Below are 13,471 nucleotides of genomic sequence, written 5' to 3'. Positions count from 1 at the left end.
AAGCATGAATTGTTTTGTGCGGGTTGTTTGTGGAGCTTGATTGATGGGATATTTTAACCTTGCAGTCTACACTATCAATAAAGTTGAAACGAGTCCAAATTTCACTGTTTTCTATCCATTTTCTCACCATTTCACTTTTGTTAATCCAAATCAACAGAAGTTTTTCAACCTCTTCTATTGCCTGAGAGCGTTGCTTAGACAACACAGAAACACCCTTAGCCACACGTAGCAATGGTGGACTTAGCATACTGGTACTGGGACGCTAAGTCACACAAACACACACCTTGTTGGTGTTTTTTGATGATCTCCTTCTTCTGCTCGACCGTCATTTTCGTTTGTATCCTCTTCGGCTTAACACTAGCCTGTGGTGGGGTCTTTTTCGGTCCCATAATAGTATCCACTCGATAACAAACCGCATCTGCACTGAAAGAAACTGGGTGAGGAAAGATAGTCCGGCAGCCACAGTGGCGCTGTTTGACCGTGCGGTTTGGTGTTCTTCCGCCGAAAACTAGTCTGCCAGCCATTGTGGCGCTCCGTGTGTGTGTCCCGAAAAGTAGTTCGTATGCCAAGTTTATATTCTCGTGAATTTAAAAGTCCGTTAGCTAAAGCGTTCGTAATCTGAGGTATCACTGTACATTTCAAATCTTCAAAATGCCATTTTGCCAATTGCCGTCGACTGACAAGTGGCAAAAAAGGCGCTTTCAAAGATGTGAATTGCACATTGAAAACAATACCGGGATCTAATTGGGGTTTTTTTTTGGGGGGGGGGCTACAAAACTAGTCAATGAATCCATTGAAACTATCAAAAAAAAACTATGACCACAGATTGTTTGAGTATAAAAAACAATTGACTCGATCGGATTTATTTGTGAAAAGGAATCAAATATGACAAAATTGCCGGAAAAAAAAACCCATAATGAACGTTTGGACGAATTTACAATTTACACATTTGGTCAGGCAAAAAGAGGGGGGGGGGGGGGTGACCGAACGGTTTCACGCTGCCGACCGTCGCCGGATGACGAAGGCGCCCCTCTGTAGCTGGCCCAGGTAGATCCTCATTTTTGTGCTGTCGCTGGTCTTCCTCACCCAAATCTAGACACCCGCAAAAAAAAAAAAAAAAAGGGGGGGGGGGGGTGTTAGACAAAATAAAAAGAACAATAATAAATATAATAAAAATACATTCATGAATAGATTTATAAATAAATAAATATAAAAATAGAAATTAATTTAAAAAAAGAAATAGAAATATATAAATAAAAGCAGAAAAATTGATACAAAAAAAATAATAAAAGCACAATAATTAAGAAAATAATGTATAAGTATATATTTATGTATATATTTATATATATAAATGAATACATATATGAATGAATAAAAAATATGATAACTAAATAAATAAATGAATATGACAAAATAAATACATGAAAAAATAAATAAAAGGAAAACAATAATACATGAAAAAAACGAAGAAATGAAAAAATACATAAAAACATGATAACATACATAATAAATAAATGAATAAAAAATATGATAACTAAATGAATAAAAATAAATAAATGACAAAATAAATTATTACGTGGAAACAAATATAACTAAATAAATGAAAAAATAAATGAATACATGAAAACGAATAAATGAAAAAAATACATAAACACTAAATGAATAAATACATGAAAAATAAATAATGAATAAATGAATATATAAATAAATGAATAAAAAATATGATAACTAAATAAACAAAAAATAAATGACAAAATACATTAATACATGGAAAATATATAACTAAATAAATGAAAAAATAAATGAATACATGAAAAAAACAAAGAAATGAAAAAATACATAAAAACTAAATGAATAAATACATGAAAAAATACATAATAAATGAATATATAAATATTCATTTATTATTAGCCAACATTTATTATTAGCCAACTGTATGTTTGTGTGTTGGGAAAGAGCGCCCGCCCACCTCGTTGGTGGCCACCGAGCTGATGACACAGCTGATTTTGGTGTTGTCTTTGGATTCCAGATAGATGGCTTGGCTCTTGTGGTACCTGAAAGGAAAAACAAAACACAACAAAACAAAACAAAACACACAAGTACATCAATGCTTTCAACTCATTCGGTGGCATTGAAAGTTGAAATCCGTCAATCAAAATCAGGACACATATTTTTTTTTTTTTTGTGGAAGAGGTTGAACAGTGGAATAAAGCATATCGTTCTTGTCTGTTCAAATTAAAAACACCAAGAGACTCTAAAATTGAAGAGAAAAAAACCAAATTGTAGCGCCGCTCCATTGAACAAAAAGACTTGGAAGATAATTGTCAATCCCTCTCGCACGCACGATGAATTGAAAGCAAACTGTTATTGATCTCTTTCTTCATGTCTAACCTCAAAGTGTCACAGGCAAGCAAAACATTTCATCGTACCCACAAAAACAAAACAACACGTGCGGGAAACCTTGTCTCCGAAGAGCATTCTTGGCACAATCGTGTCAACACACGCAAAGGCTTTCAAGTTACACATAATAATAATAATGATAATAATAGATTTCATTTAAGCGCCTTTCAAAGCTCGCAAGGACACTTTAGTCACAGACAAGCACAGGTACTATAATTCTATCAGAAATAAAATACAATCACAAATAGAATACAAGAAAAAAATAAGTTATAAATAGACATCTACATGATCGATAAATTTCGGTTTTTGTAACCCTTTCACACACCAAGAATAAGATGATAACGGTATAAGTTGTCAAATGTACGTCTGAAGGAGTTAAAATGGCTCACATTTTGGAAGCCATTAGTGGCTCTTGTAGACGACGCAATGCTGCCATCTAGCGGTCAGCACGAGAAGCGCCGTGTAGATGTGTAAATTGGCAAAACTCACAAAATAAAAAATGAATAACGTTGTTTTACGCAAATACAGTAAAGTCTCGTTATATCGATATCGGATATCTCGATAGACCCGGTTATATCGATACTATTTCTATGCACGCACGGAGAAAATTACATGCAAACAGGGTCGGATATATCAATAGTCCCGGTTATATCGATATTTTTTCGGACTCCCTTGAATATCGATATAACGAGACTTTACTGTAGTTGGCGATTGAATTAAATTATTATTAAATATGATCCGTAATTATCATCATAATTTCTGGATGAACCTAAAACTAAAAGACGGACGGATATTGTGGTGGGCAAAATCAGCGTTCCTGTTTTTGGATTAGATGTACCTTTATTAGTCTCGCGCGGGAGAAATTTACATTTCACAGCAGCAAAGTAATGAAAGGAAGAGGAGAGGAAAGAAAGAAGTAGAAAAACAAAATACAGGAGCTGCTGGAAAGGCAGCCACTCTCGCGGCGCCATCTTGAAGTAAAAAAAAAAAAACTAAAATAACATGACAACACAAAGACAGTCATTTATTAGCTATCTATTAGCAATATAGCTATCTAACTGGCTAGTTAGCTATCTATTAGCTATGTTCTTGAGTGTTTTGAAAGGCGCTTAAAAATACAAAGTATTATTTTTATTACTATCATTATTATTATTATCTATCTATTAGCTAGCTAGCGTTCTATCTATTTGAGTTACTTCCGGGTTGAGTGAACGCTGGCGCGTATGGCTGCCGCTTCTCACCCACAGAAACTTATCCTGTGACCTTGAAAGTTTTGAAAGGCGCTTATAAATCAAATGTATTATTATTATTCATTCTTCAGCACTTGCTGTACCCTTTTATGTGACATGACAGATTAGAGGATCAAAGCGTCTTTTTCAGCATGATTTTTTTTAGGAAAATGTCCGATCGCGAGTTATACATGACTAAAAACACCAAAGCAACAGCGCCCACAAAAAAAACAACAACATAAAAATCACGTGATAGCAACGACAATCCAAACAGGAATAGCGTTAGCATGATATAGCAAAACAGAGCAAATGACATCATCTGCGAATGAAATGCTAACGTGAAACTTTCGACTGACTTTTTACCTTTTGGTGAAGATCGTCCAAATGGCAAAAGTGGCGAGGACGTCGTTGCCGCAGATGAGCGAGTCGGGGAAGGCGGAGAGGTTTGGGGGCCATTTTGGGGGCCAAGTTCTTCAACGTTATCAAGATGGCCGCCACATGGAACTTTTGGGCGGTTTGCGTCGAGACGCGGACAAAATTGCGTACCAGAAAGTGGGCGGGCGGCGTCGTTCGAGCGCCTGCTTTGATTTTTGAAGGTCTGGTGCTTTTGCATCGTTGGCAAGAAGCCCGTTCCGTCCGTGCCGGGTGAAGTGTACTCGGGTTGATTTTAAGGTTGCAAGAGTAGCGTTATCTTAAAACTTTTATTTTGAAAAATGAACATTTAAAAAAAAAAATCCACAGCAGGAAGAAAAGAGCAAAGAATACATAAACTGTCCGTTTTTTATTTTAATTTAATTTATTTTATCACCCATTTGAACTCAATTTACCTATTTATTTATTTGTTTATTTTTTGATTTATTAGTGTTTTTAGGGGGGTTATTTATTAACTCATTCACTGCTAGACAATGTGCAAAAAGGTGTCCACTCCAGTGCCAGGGTTTTTGTCATTGTCACTTGAATTCCAGGACCCACAGAATAATATAATATAATATAATATAATATTCGCTAGCTATTGGCTATCTACTCGCTAGCTCTTAGCTATCTATTCGCTAGTTAATGTGCTATCTATTTGAGTTACTTTTGGGTTGAGTGAATGCTGGCGCGTGTGGCTGCCGCTGCTCACCCGCAGAAAATGTTATCCTGTGACTGTAAAGTGAGCTTGATAGTTTTGAAAGGCGCTTAGAAATGAAATGTATTATTATTATTATCATTATTGATCAGGAAAAAAAGTTAATTCCTAAATGATATGGGTCTGGAGTTATATGACCTTGAAATAGGGGCAGCTCTCCAAAATACAATACAATACAATACAATACATACATGTTGATTTATATAGCGCTTTAACAACATCTGAAGCTGGAACAAAGCGCTAACATGGAAAGAAGCGAAATGCTGCCCCCTTGTGGAAAAGAAAACAACATTGCCAGAGGCCATGGCCAGCGCTTTATCGGCACCCAAGCATAAAAAAAAAATGGCACTCTGTGTCATATTTTCGATTCCCGAATACATTTGTGAATGGCAGTGAATGAGTTAATGTGTTAATTAATTTATTGATTTATCATGATTATTATTTTTATGGATGATCATAAGAGCCTCCGCGGAAACGTCATAACCGAAGTGGCAGACTCACCATCTTTTGTCATAGTACAGCTTGCCGTCCTCGATGCGGGCCTCGAAACGCTGCAGCGGGTACTCCATGGGCGCCGACGGCACGTGCTCCGGAGTCGACGGCGACACTGCAGGGGGCCGGCCGGGACAGGACATTTACAGAGACATTTTTAATATGCAAAAACGCATCAGTAACATCGAAACACCCCAACCCCCAGCACTTGGCTGCGTTCAAGACGCATCAGAGCAATGCAAGAACTATGTTGGCATGAGGGGGAAGAGCTTCACATAGGTGAGATAACACACAACTCCAGACCCAAATCATTTAGCAATTAATGATTTTTTTTCTGATGGAAAAAAAAAAGAGTCTAGGCCCTACTCTTTTTTTTGAATGTTGATGTAGCCCTAAAATCTCGCTAGCTACCTAGGTAGCTATCTATTTTCTGTCTATTAGCTAGTTAGCTATCTATTTGCTGTTTATTAGCTAGTTAGCTATCTAGCTAGCTATCTATTAGCTATATATCTAATAGATAGCTTGTTAGCTATGTAGCTAGTTCTCTATTAGATGTATAGCTAGCTAGTTATTAGCTATGTCCTCGAGAGTTTTGAAAGGCGCTTATAAATACAATGTATAATTATTATTAGCTATCTTCTATTAGCTAGCTAGCTTTCTATGTATTTGTGTTACTTCCAGGTTGAGTGAACGCTGGCGCATGTGGCTGCCGCTGCTCACCCACAGAAAAACTTGACTGTAAAGTGACCTTTAGAGTTTTGAAAGGCGCTTATAAATGAAATGTATGATTATTATTATAAAAGTCAATACTCTGTGGGTCCTGAAATTCGAGTGAAAATGACAAAAACCCTGGCACTGGAGTGGACATAATTTGGCACATGGTCTGGCAGTGAATGAGTTCAAATGTTTTTTTTTTTTAAATAAAAGATGGTTGAAGAACGAAAAGTGGACGTTTGCGAGAGTCGAGTCGGGTCGTACCTGCGCGTTTCGGCGACTTGAGCTGGAAGGAGACAAAATAAAGGCGAGGCGTTTAGGGAACACAAAATGGCTGACATGGGTTTGGTATGTTTTTGTTATGTTCAGACGATTACCTTATTTAGCGTTCGGAGGTCTTCCATGATCTGGTCGTCTGTTAGCAAGTAATTGAGCTGCGGTGCGAAGAGTTAAGGTCAAGATGAAGAAATGAATTATCATTATTATTATTATTATTATTATTATTATTATTATTATTATTATTATTATTGATATTATTTTTATATTATTATTATTATGGTTATTATGAGGATTATTATGATTACTATATGGCTGGCTATATAGCTGGCTGTCTACCTATTTGTTATATGGCTACCTAGCTAGCTGTCTATCTATTAGCTACCTACTGGCTATCTAGCTAGCTACCGAGCTGGCTATTTATTTGCTATGTATTAGCTATCTGGCTGCCTCGCTAGCGATCTAGCTGGCTGTCTATTCGTTGTGCGGCTAACTAGCTAGCTGTCTATCTATAAGCTATCTATTGGCTATTTATTAGCTAGCTAGCTTTCTATTTCAGTTACTTCCAGGTTGAGTGAACGCTGGCGCGTGTGGCTGCCGCTGCTCACCCACAGAAAAACGTCTCCTGTGATTGAAAAGTGACCTTGAGAGTTTTGAAAAGCGCTTAGAAATGAAATGTATGATTATTATGATTATGAACGTTACCCGACGACAGCGGCCATGTTTTAATTACAAAAAAAAAAAAGGATATCAGGCGCTGGCTTTCGTCTCTTGTCCGGAACAGGGACGGGGTCGTTGGGTCTTCTCCTCAGCTTGCGGGTCATTATGGGTTTGACCTCCATGGAATCTTCCAAAAATAATAATAATAATAATAAAGAGAAGATGAAATCTCACACAGAGAGACAGCAAATATCTTGGCGTCAAGCATCGCTAGCTAAAGTCTGGACATTTTATGTCATGAATTAAAAAAACAAATAAAATGCAGTACATACCACAGAAAAACTTATCCTGTGACTGTCAAGCTACCTTGAGAGTTTTGAAAGGCGCTTAGAAATGAATATAATTATTATAGTTATTATTACATTGGTTTTACCTTGAACAATCTGCTTCAGGGTACGTGTGAAGAATTTTAGTGCCACCTAGTGGCACATTTTGAGTTAGATTGAAGGAAATTCAATTGATAAATTAAATAACCAGTTCAAACAACCAAAAATGTCCATGAGAGTTTTGAAAGTTGTTTATAAATCAAATGTATTATTATTAATTTAATTAGTGACATTCAGTGTGTTAGCTAATTAGCTATCAAGCTAGCTATCTTTTAGTTATGTAGTTATCTAAGTGGATGGCTCTCTAGCTAGCTATCTGTTGGCTATCTATTCGCTATCGACTAGCTGGCTAGCTAGCTTTCTATCTGTGTATTTAATAGTGACATTCAGTGTATTAGCTAACTAACTATCTAACTAGCTAGCTATTAGTTATATAGCGATCTAGCTGGCTAGCTATCTACCCAGCTATCTGTTGGCTATCTATTATTAGCTCTCTACTAGCTGGCTTTCTATCTGTGCATTTAATAGTGACATTCAGTGTATGAGCTAACTAACTATCTAGCTAGCTAGCGATTAGCTATACAGCTATCTAGGTGGCTACCTATCTAGCTAACTATCTGTTGGCTATCTATTAGCTATCTACTAGCTGGTGAGCAAGCTTTCTGTGCAGTTAACAGTGAAATTCAGTGTATTAGCTAACTAACTATCTAGCTAGCTAGCGATTAGCTATATAGCTATCTAGGTGGCTAGCTATCTAGCTAACTATCTGTTGGCTATCTATTAGCTATCTACTAGCTGGTTAGCTAGCTTCCTATCTATTAACTTCCGTGTTGAGTGAACGCTGGCGCGTGCGGCTGCCGCTGCTCACCCACAGAGAAACGTATCCCGTGACTGTAAAGTGACCTTGAGAGTTTTGAAAGGCGCTTAGAAATTAAACGTGTTATTATTTTTATTACCTCCCGTGAGCTCCATGGTTAACTTCTCATTCTCGATCATCTTCTTCTTCTCCTCCAGCTCGGCGATGAGGTTCTCTTTCAGTTCCACCTTCTTATCGTCAAACTCCTTCACCGCCGCCTTCTTTTCTTTGATGTAATTCCTCTCCACCTGTTCCGTCTGGGGCGGGGGGTGCGCGCACCATCCGAGTCATGACCGGGTGTCAAGGTCAAAGGTCGTTTGACTGTTCGCGGGCTTACTCACCTCGAGCTGGAGAAAGAGATCTGGAAAACGACACAAAATGCATTGACGTGATGGAAGGACTGCTACAATGCGTCCTTTTTTCGGTCAGGGGCGTTCCTTCAGTGACGTTACACAGTGACGCCTGAAGTTATTTTGCTTTAAGTAGATGTATTTTTTTACATTATTATTATTATTATTGTTGTTTTGTGTGCACATCTGTCATAAGCTTTGAAGAATCAAGCTAGGTACTTTTCAGGAGAAAAAAAAGAAACAAGTAATACACTGTCTGTAAGAAAATAATCTGTTTTAAATTAGATATCAATAAAGTTGAAACAAGTCCAAATTACACAGGGTTTTCTATCCACTTTCTCACCATTTCACTTTTGTTTTTTTCTCATTGTGGCGCTCCGTGTTTCCCCAAAAATAGTTTGTATGCCAAAATTATATTCTAATGTTCGTAAGGCGAAAGGTTCGTTAGCTAAAGCGTTCGTAAGCCGAGGTATCACTGTACATCCAATCCAATCCATAAATTGATAAGCGGGCCTTCCCCGTCACGTCACTCACCCGCATTGCGTAGCCGCTCTTTGTATTGCTGATCTAACTTCTTCATTCTCTTCTGATACTCCTGAAGCGTCCCTGGAAAGAAGAAAAAAAGCAGTCGTTTTGGCGATTTTGGTTCACAGTCCGTCCGCATTGATCACGGATAAACTTAGCATAGCGGTACCTTCTTGTAACTGCTGTAGTTGTCTTTTCAGAGAGGCCAGCTTGTCCTGGTACATTCTGTGAATAACACACACACACACACACACACACACACACACACACACACACACACACACACACACACACACACACACACACACACACACACACACACACACACACACACATTCCTGTTTCAATGGTTTTGTGAGGTCCGGATAACTCCAGATAAGGAGTGAGGACCACCGTTGCTGATAAGTTTAGAACTAGTGTTCCATTTGAACACTAAATGTCAGCCCATTTCCCACTTCAACTTCTTTAAAAACAAAGAAATAAAAAGTGGACTTGAAACTGAAATAACAGCAGGAGTGAGGTTTCTGAATTGGTACATTCAAAGTCCTCACCCCTGTAGTGAATTTGGTGAAAATATCGTTTTCCTTTTTGTGCAATGAACCTTAAATGAACCTCACACACACACAATTATAAACACACACAGTGGGTAAAAAGAGTGTGTATCCAAGTGAAATGAAAATACACACCAAAAAATCATTTGGGGTGAATTTGTGAGGACCTTTCTGAAACTTTAACAGATGCAGATTTTTAGAAGGAAAAACTTGTGAGGACCTCCTCACTTGTCAAAAATGACATCACTACGCATGGGATAAAATGTTATTGGTCCTCAGAAGACTAGTCATACAAACACACACACAGAGCATATGACGCTAGCGTGTCCAATATTAGCAGCGTTAGCTGACGACGTACTGCTCTTTGATTTCCACATAGTCGTCTTCGTCGTGCTTGGCGAGGTCTGTTTCGCTGGCGTCCTCCGTATCTGCGAAGGACATCGACAAGAAGAGAAGAGGAAGTATTGATTAAACGCAGCTTGCCGGAATGATTACATTCATTTGGTTTACATTTGATTTTTGTCCCGAAGATTCGCAGGGACGTCATGTCTCGGCATCCAAAGAGGAGGATGGTCCATGCTTCCAATGAAGTCAACATCTATTTGCTATCCATTTGCTATCTGGCTACCTAGCTAGCTATGTTGCTGGCTATTTATTAGCTATATCGCTATCTAGATCATTAGCTAACTGTCTAGCTGGCTATGTATTAGCTATCTCTAAGCTAGCTAGCTTTCTATCTATTTGAATTACTTCCGGGTTGAGTGAATTCTGGCGCATGTGGCTGCCGCTGCTCACCCGCAGAAAAACTGATCCTGTGACTGGAAAGTGACCTTGAGAGTTTTGAAAGGCACTGATAAATGAAATGTATTATTATTATTATTATCATTATTATCACCGTTATTATTATCATCACCATTATTATTATTATTATATCCATCCTTACAACCGTTCCAGTTACCTAGCGCCCTCTATTGGCAGAAATGTTGTACTGCAGTCAAAACATAAAATCAGAATTAATTAAAAATATGATTAATTGAAAATATGATTTTTAATTAATTGAAAATATGACGTACAGTGCCATTCCCGAATTTGTTCGTTTTTTTCCCCCTTGTTTGGGTGCTGATTAAGCGCTGGCCAGACCTCTGGCCAGCGTAGTAGTAGGTCAGACAGATAGGGCGGGGGGCAAGGTGATGGATGGCTTTAAAGGACAACCGACGTCACTTTTTTGTTTCCTAACTGACATCAGAAAAATGTTTTATAGCATCTAAAATACCCAAAACACGCAGTATATTTTTAGTCAAATGCAAAACACCAATAAAAATGACAAAGTGTCTAAAAAGTACTTTAATTTGAAACCGGAAGTGGCCAGTTTCAGAAGGTCCCGCCCCCATGTTTGTGGTGTCACGGCAAGACGTCTTGCCTTGCTCGAGAATCAAAACAATGGCTTCAGATTCAGAGAATATGCTTTCTTGTTACTCATCCAGTTATGAATATGATTCAAATAGTTCTGAAGAAGAAAGCATACATGTTTGTAATCGATTAAAGAATTTATTCTGTGTCATTTTGAGGCATCAGGGGTGGGAAATGTCGCACCCAAAAAAGGCAGAAAATGGCGACAAAGACATGTAAGGAATTAATCAGCCCGTTTCCACAGGGTGATTAATTCCTTAGATGGAACTTTGTCGCCCTCTTCTGCCTCTTTTTGGTCCCTCATGACGTTTTCAGACCAAAGTACAGCAAAATGCATTGACGTGATGGAAGGGCTGCTACAATGTGTCCTTTTTTCGGTCAGGGGCGTTCCTTCAGTGACGTAGGGTGATGACTCGTCACCAAATCAAAAACAAGACTTCCGGAATATTCAGCGCGAGTCTTAAAAGGTAAAATATAGCTATATGCGCTGGAATCTTTGTCAAATACGCTCAGTAGAAGTCATTTGAAGCCATTTTACAAATTATGGACACAACTTGTCCGGAGACGTCGGTTGTCCTTTAAATGTACAAAGAAGTATCTTGAATTGAATACAAAGTTTAACAGGGAGCCAGTGGAGCTGCTGGAGGACGGGAGTGATGCGGTAAATGGAGGAGGTTTTAGTGATGATCCGGGCTGAGGAATTTTGGACTAGATGGGAGGTTATAGAGAATTTTTTTGATTGACACCAAAAAGAAGTTACAAGAATCGATACGGGAGGTGACTGAGACTGTGAATAAGGGTTTTTTACAGATGCAAATGTTGGGAAGGTTCGATATCAATCAAAAATATCTTGCATAACTGTGTCAACTTTCGTGCATCATTTTTGTCGTGTTATTATTGCTTACACGAAGGTTTGTGCGAGGTACAGTAGGCGTAAAAATCCAAAAAGTTCGACTGTCATTTCAAAGAACAAGTGACAAGGAGGCGAATATTTATTTATTTATTGCCGCATGAAGAGGCCGGTCGACTGGCTAACTAACTTGGTAACTGCCACGTCTTTTTTTTTCTTTTTCGTCGGTTCAAAGTACCTAGCCCGGATCAAATTTAATTCAGTGAATCGATACCGGTGTCAACAGTTTTATCTTTTGGTGACATTTGGATATTTACAAGAGCGTAGCACGATGCGCGTGCTAGCACAAGTTAGCTCGGTCAGCTGTTTTAAGGACGAGGGGGGCGAGGGGCATAATTTCAACAACGAAAGAGGTTCGGGAAGAGACACAACATCCAAACTAAAGTGAAGTTTTAACAGCGAACCTGGGTTGGCGGTCATCGTCGTCGTCGACCCGGCTGTTTTATTCGCCATTCGCCGTAATGTCGTCGCGTCTCTTTGGAATGAATGAGTGCTATAAGGTGGCGGCGGGTGGGGGTGGGGGGCTTCGCTACTAGCTGGTCCAGTTAATGCTAACCGCTAACGTCTACTTTATTTTGGCGTACTATAAACCGCAATCGTCCAACTGCGTCATTGTTTAAAAAAATCGTGTTATTTAAAAAAAAAAAGATTTAAAATAAGACAAGTGGGCGTGACGTTAGGTAGCGTTATTAGCCATTTTAGCTTAGCCGAGGTGGACTCGGAGCAGTATGTTGAAATGAGTTCGAAGCTTATCGCCAGAATTAGTACGCCTCCAAATTAAATTAAACTCGATTGTTACCACGAAGCAGCCAATCGGGATACATCACCCCCACGTAGTTTGCATTTTCAGACACATCATCGTCATTACCGAAACAAATGTTCATGAGACGCACGACGAGACCAGTAATCGAAATAAAAAAAATATCACTCTTGCAAACAAAACAAACGCCAACTTATTCTTTGATTTCCTTCGTGTATTTCAGTCCGTTTTCTTTCTTACCTTCTTCCGAGTCTCTCCCTCGAAAACTGCGCTCGTCGTCGTCTTCCACGCTGTCGAGCTCCTCTTCGTCGTTGTAGTAATCCACCGCGGTCGAAAGCAATGCGGCGGTAGAAGCCATGGAACAATTGCTACTTTGACCACTCGTGTGATTGAATGTAAACAAAAAGAACACCGTAAAAAAATTAAGTATCGCTTTTTAGTTATTGTTGTTGTTTTGTGTCAGGCTCCGTTCAAGCGCCTACAAAACAGACAGGACCCCAAAGCGACGGGCTACTTACTAACACGCCTTTTTGAAATTGGGACAGTTTTGTGATAAATTTGAGAAAATGTGATATTATTATCGGCGATAAATTGATATTTTATTTGAAGTAATAATCTGTTTATAAAATCGTATTTAAAATGCAACACATTTAACGTTCGCAGTCAATATTTAAACAGGCATACGTTTAGATATTCCCAAAACATGATTTTTTTTTTACCTCGCGTTACTCGAAATGCTCTTCATTACAAAATTGTAATTAAATAGAGATGGAAAGATTGTAAATGATGACTGTAACTTCATTCCACGTTTTATTTGCCTCGC

General features: G+C 38.5%; 1 protein-coding gene across 2 annotated transcripts; it reads right to left on the bottom strand.

The window, feature by feature from the left end:
* Nucleotides 1-821: 821 nt before the first annotated feature.
* On the bottom strand, nt 822-13,310 carry suds3 (SDS3 homolog, SIN3A corepressor complex component). Of its 2 annotated transcripts, none has more exons than XM_088993441.1 (12): nt 12,293-12,413; nt 9,927-9,996; nt 9,187-9,242; nt 9,027-9,098; nt 8,484-8,503; nt 8,243-8,399; nt 6,992-7,087; nt 6,342-6,403; nt 6,229-6,250; nt 5,260-5,365; nt 1,970-2,054; nt 822-1,092 (listed from the first exon to the last, which is right to left on the bottom strand). In XM_088993441.1, exons 1-12 carry the CDS (start codon nt 12,339-12,341, stop codon nt 994-996), a joined length of 894 nt encoding a protein of 297 aa, XP_088849567.1. In that variant the 5' UTR covers nt 12,342-12,413; the 3' UTR covers nt 822-993. The 2 variants fall into 2 exon arrangements, with proteins under 2 accessions (XP_088849567.1, XP_088849566.1); XM_088993440.1 differs by lacking the exon at nt 12,293-12,413 and adding an exon at nt 12,889-13,310 and having other exon boundaries at nt 823-1,092.
* Nucleotides 13,311-13,471: the final 161 nt, after the last annotated feature.

The sequence above is a fragment of the Hippocampus bargibanti genome, linkage group LG04, assembly GCF_051943395.1.
Source record: "Hippocampus bargibanti isolate YZ-2025 linkage group LG04, ASM5194339v1, whole genome shotgun sequence".
NCBI lineage: Eukaryota > Metazoa > Chordata > Actinopteri > Syngnathiformes > Syngnathidae > Hippocampus > Hippocampus bargibanti.
The sequence above is the reverse complement of the archived record's forward strand: the minus strand, read 5'-3'. Positions and strand labels throughout refer to the sequence as shown.

Coding starts and splice junctions, on each gene's coding strand:
- suds3 (XM_088993440.1), bottom strand. CDS start 13,006: ATGGCTTCTACCGCCGCATTGCTTTCGACCGCGGTGGATTACTACAAC. Junction 9,243..9,926: donor TATGTGGAAATCAAAGAGCA/GTACGTCGTCAG, acceptor TGTTATTCACAG/AATGTACCAGGACAAGCTGG. Junction 6,251..6,341: donor ACCTCCGAACGCTAAATAAG/GTAATCGTCTGA, acceptor GTCTCCTTCCAG/CTCAAGTCGCCGAAACGCGC.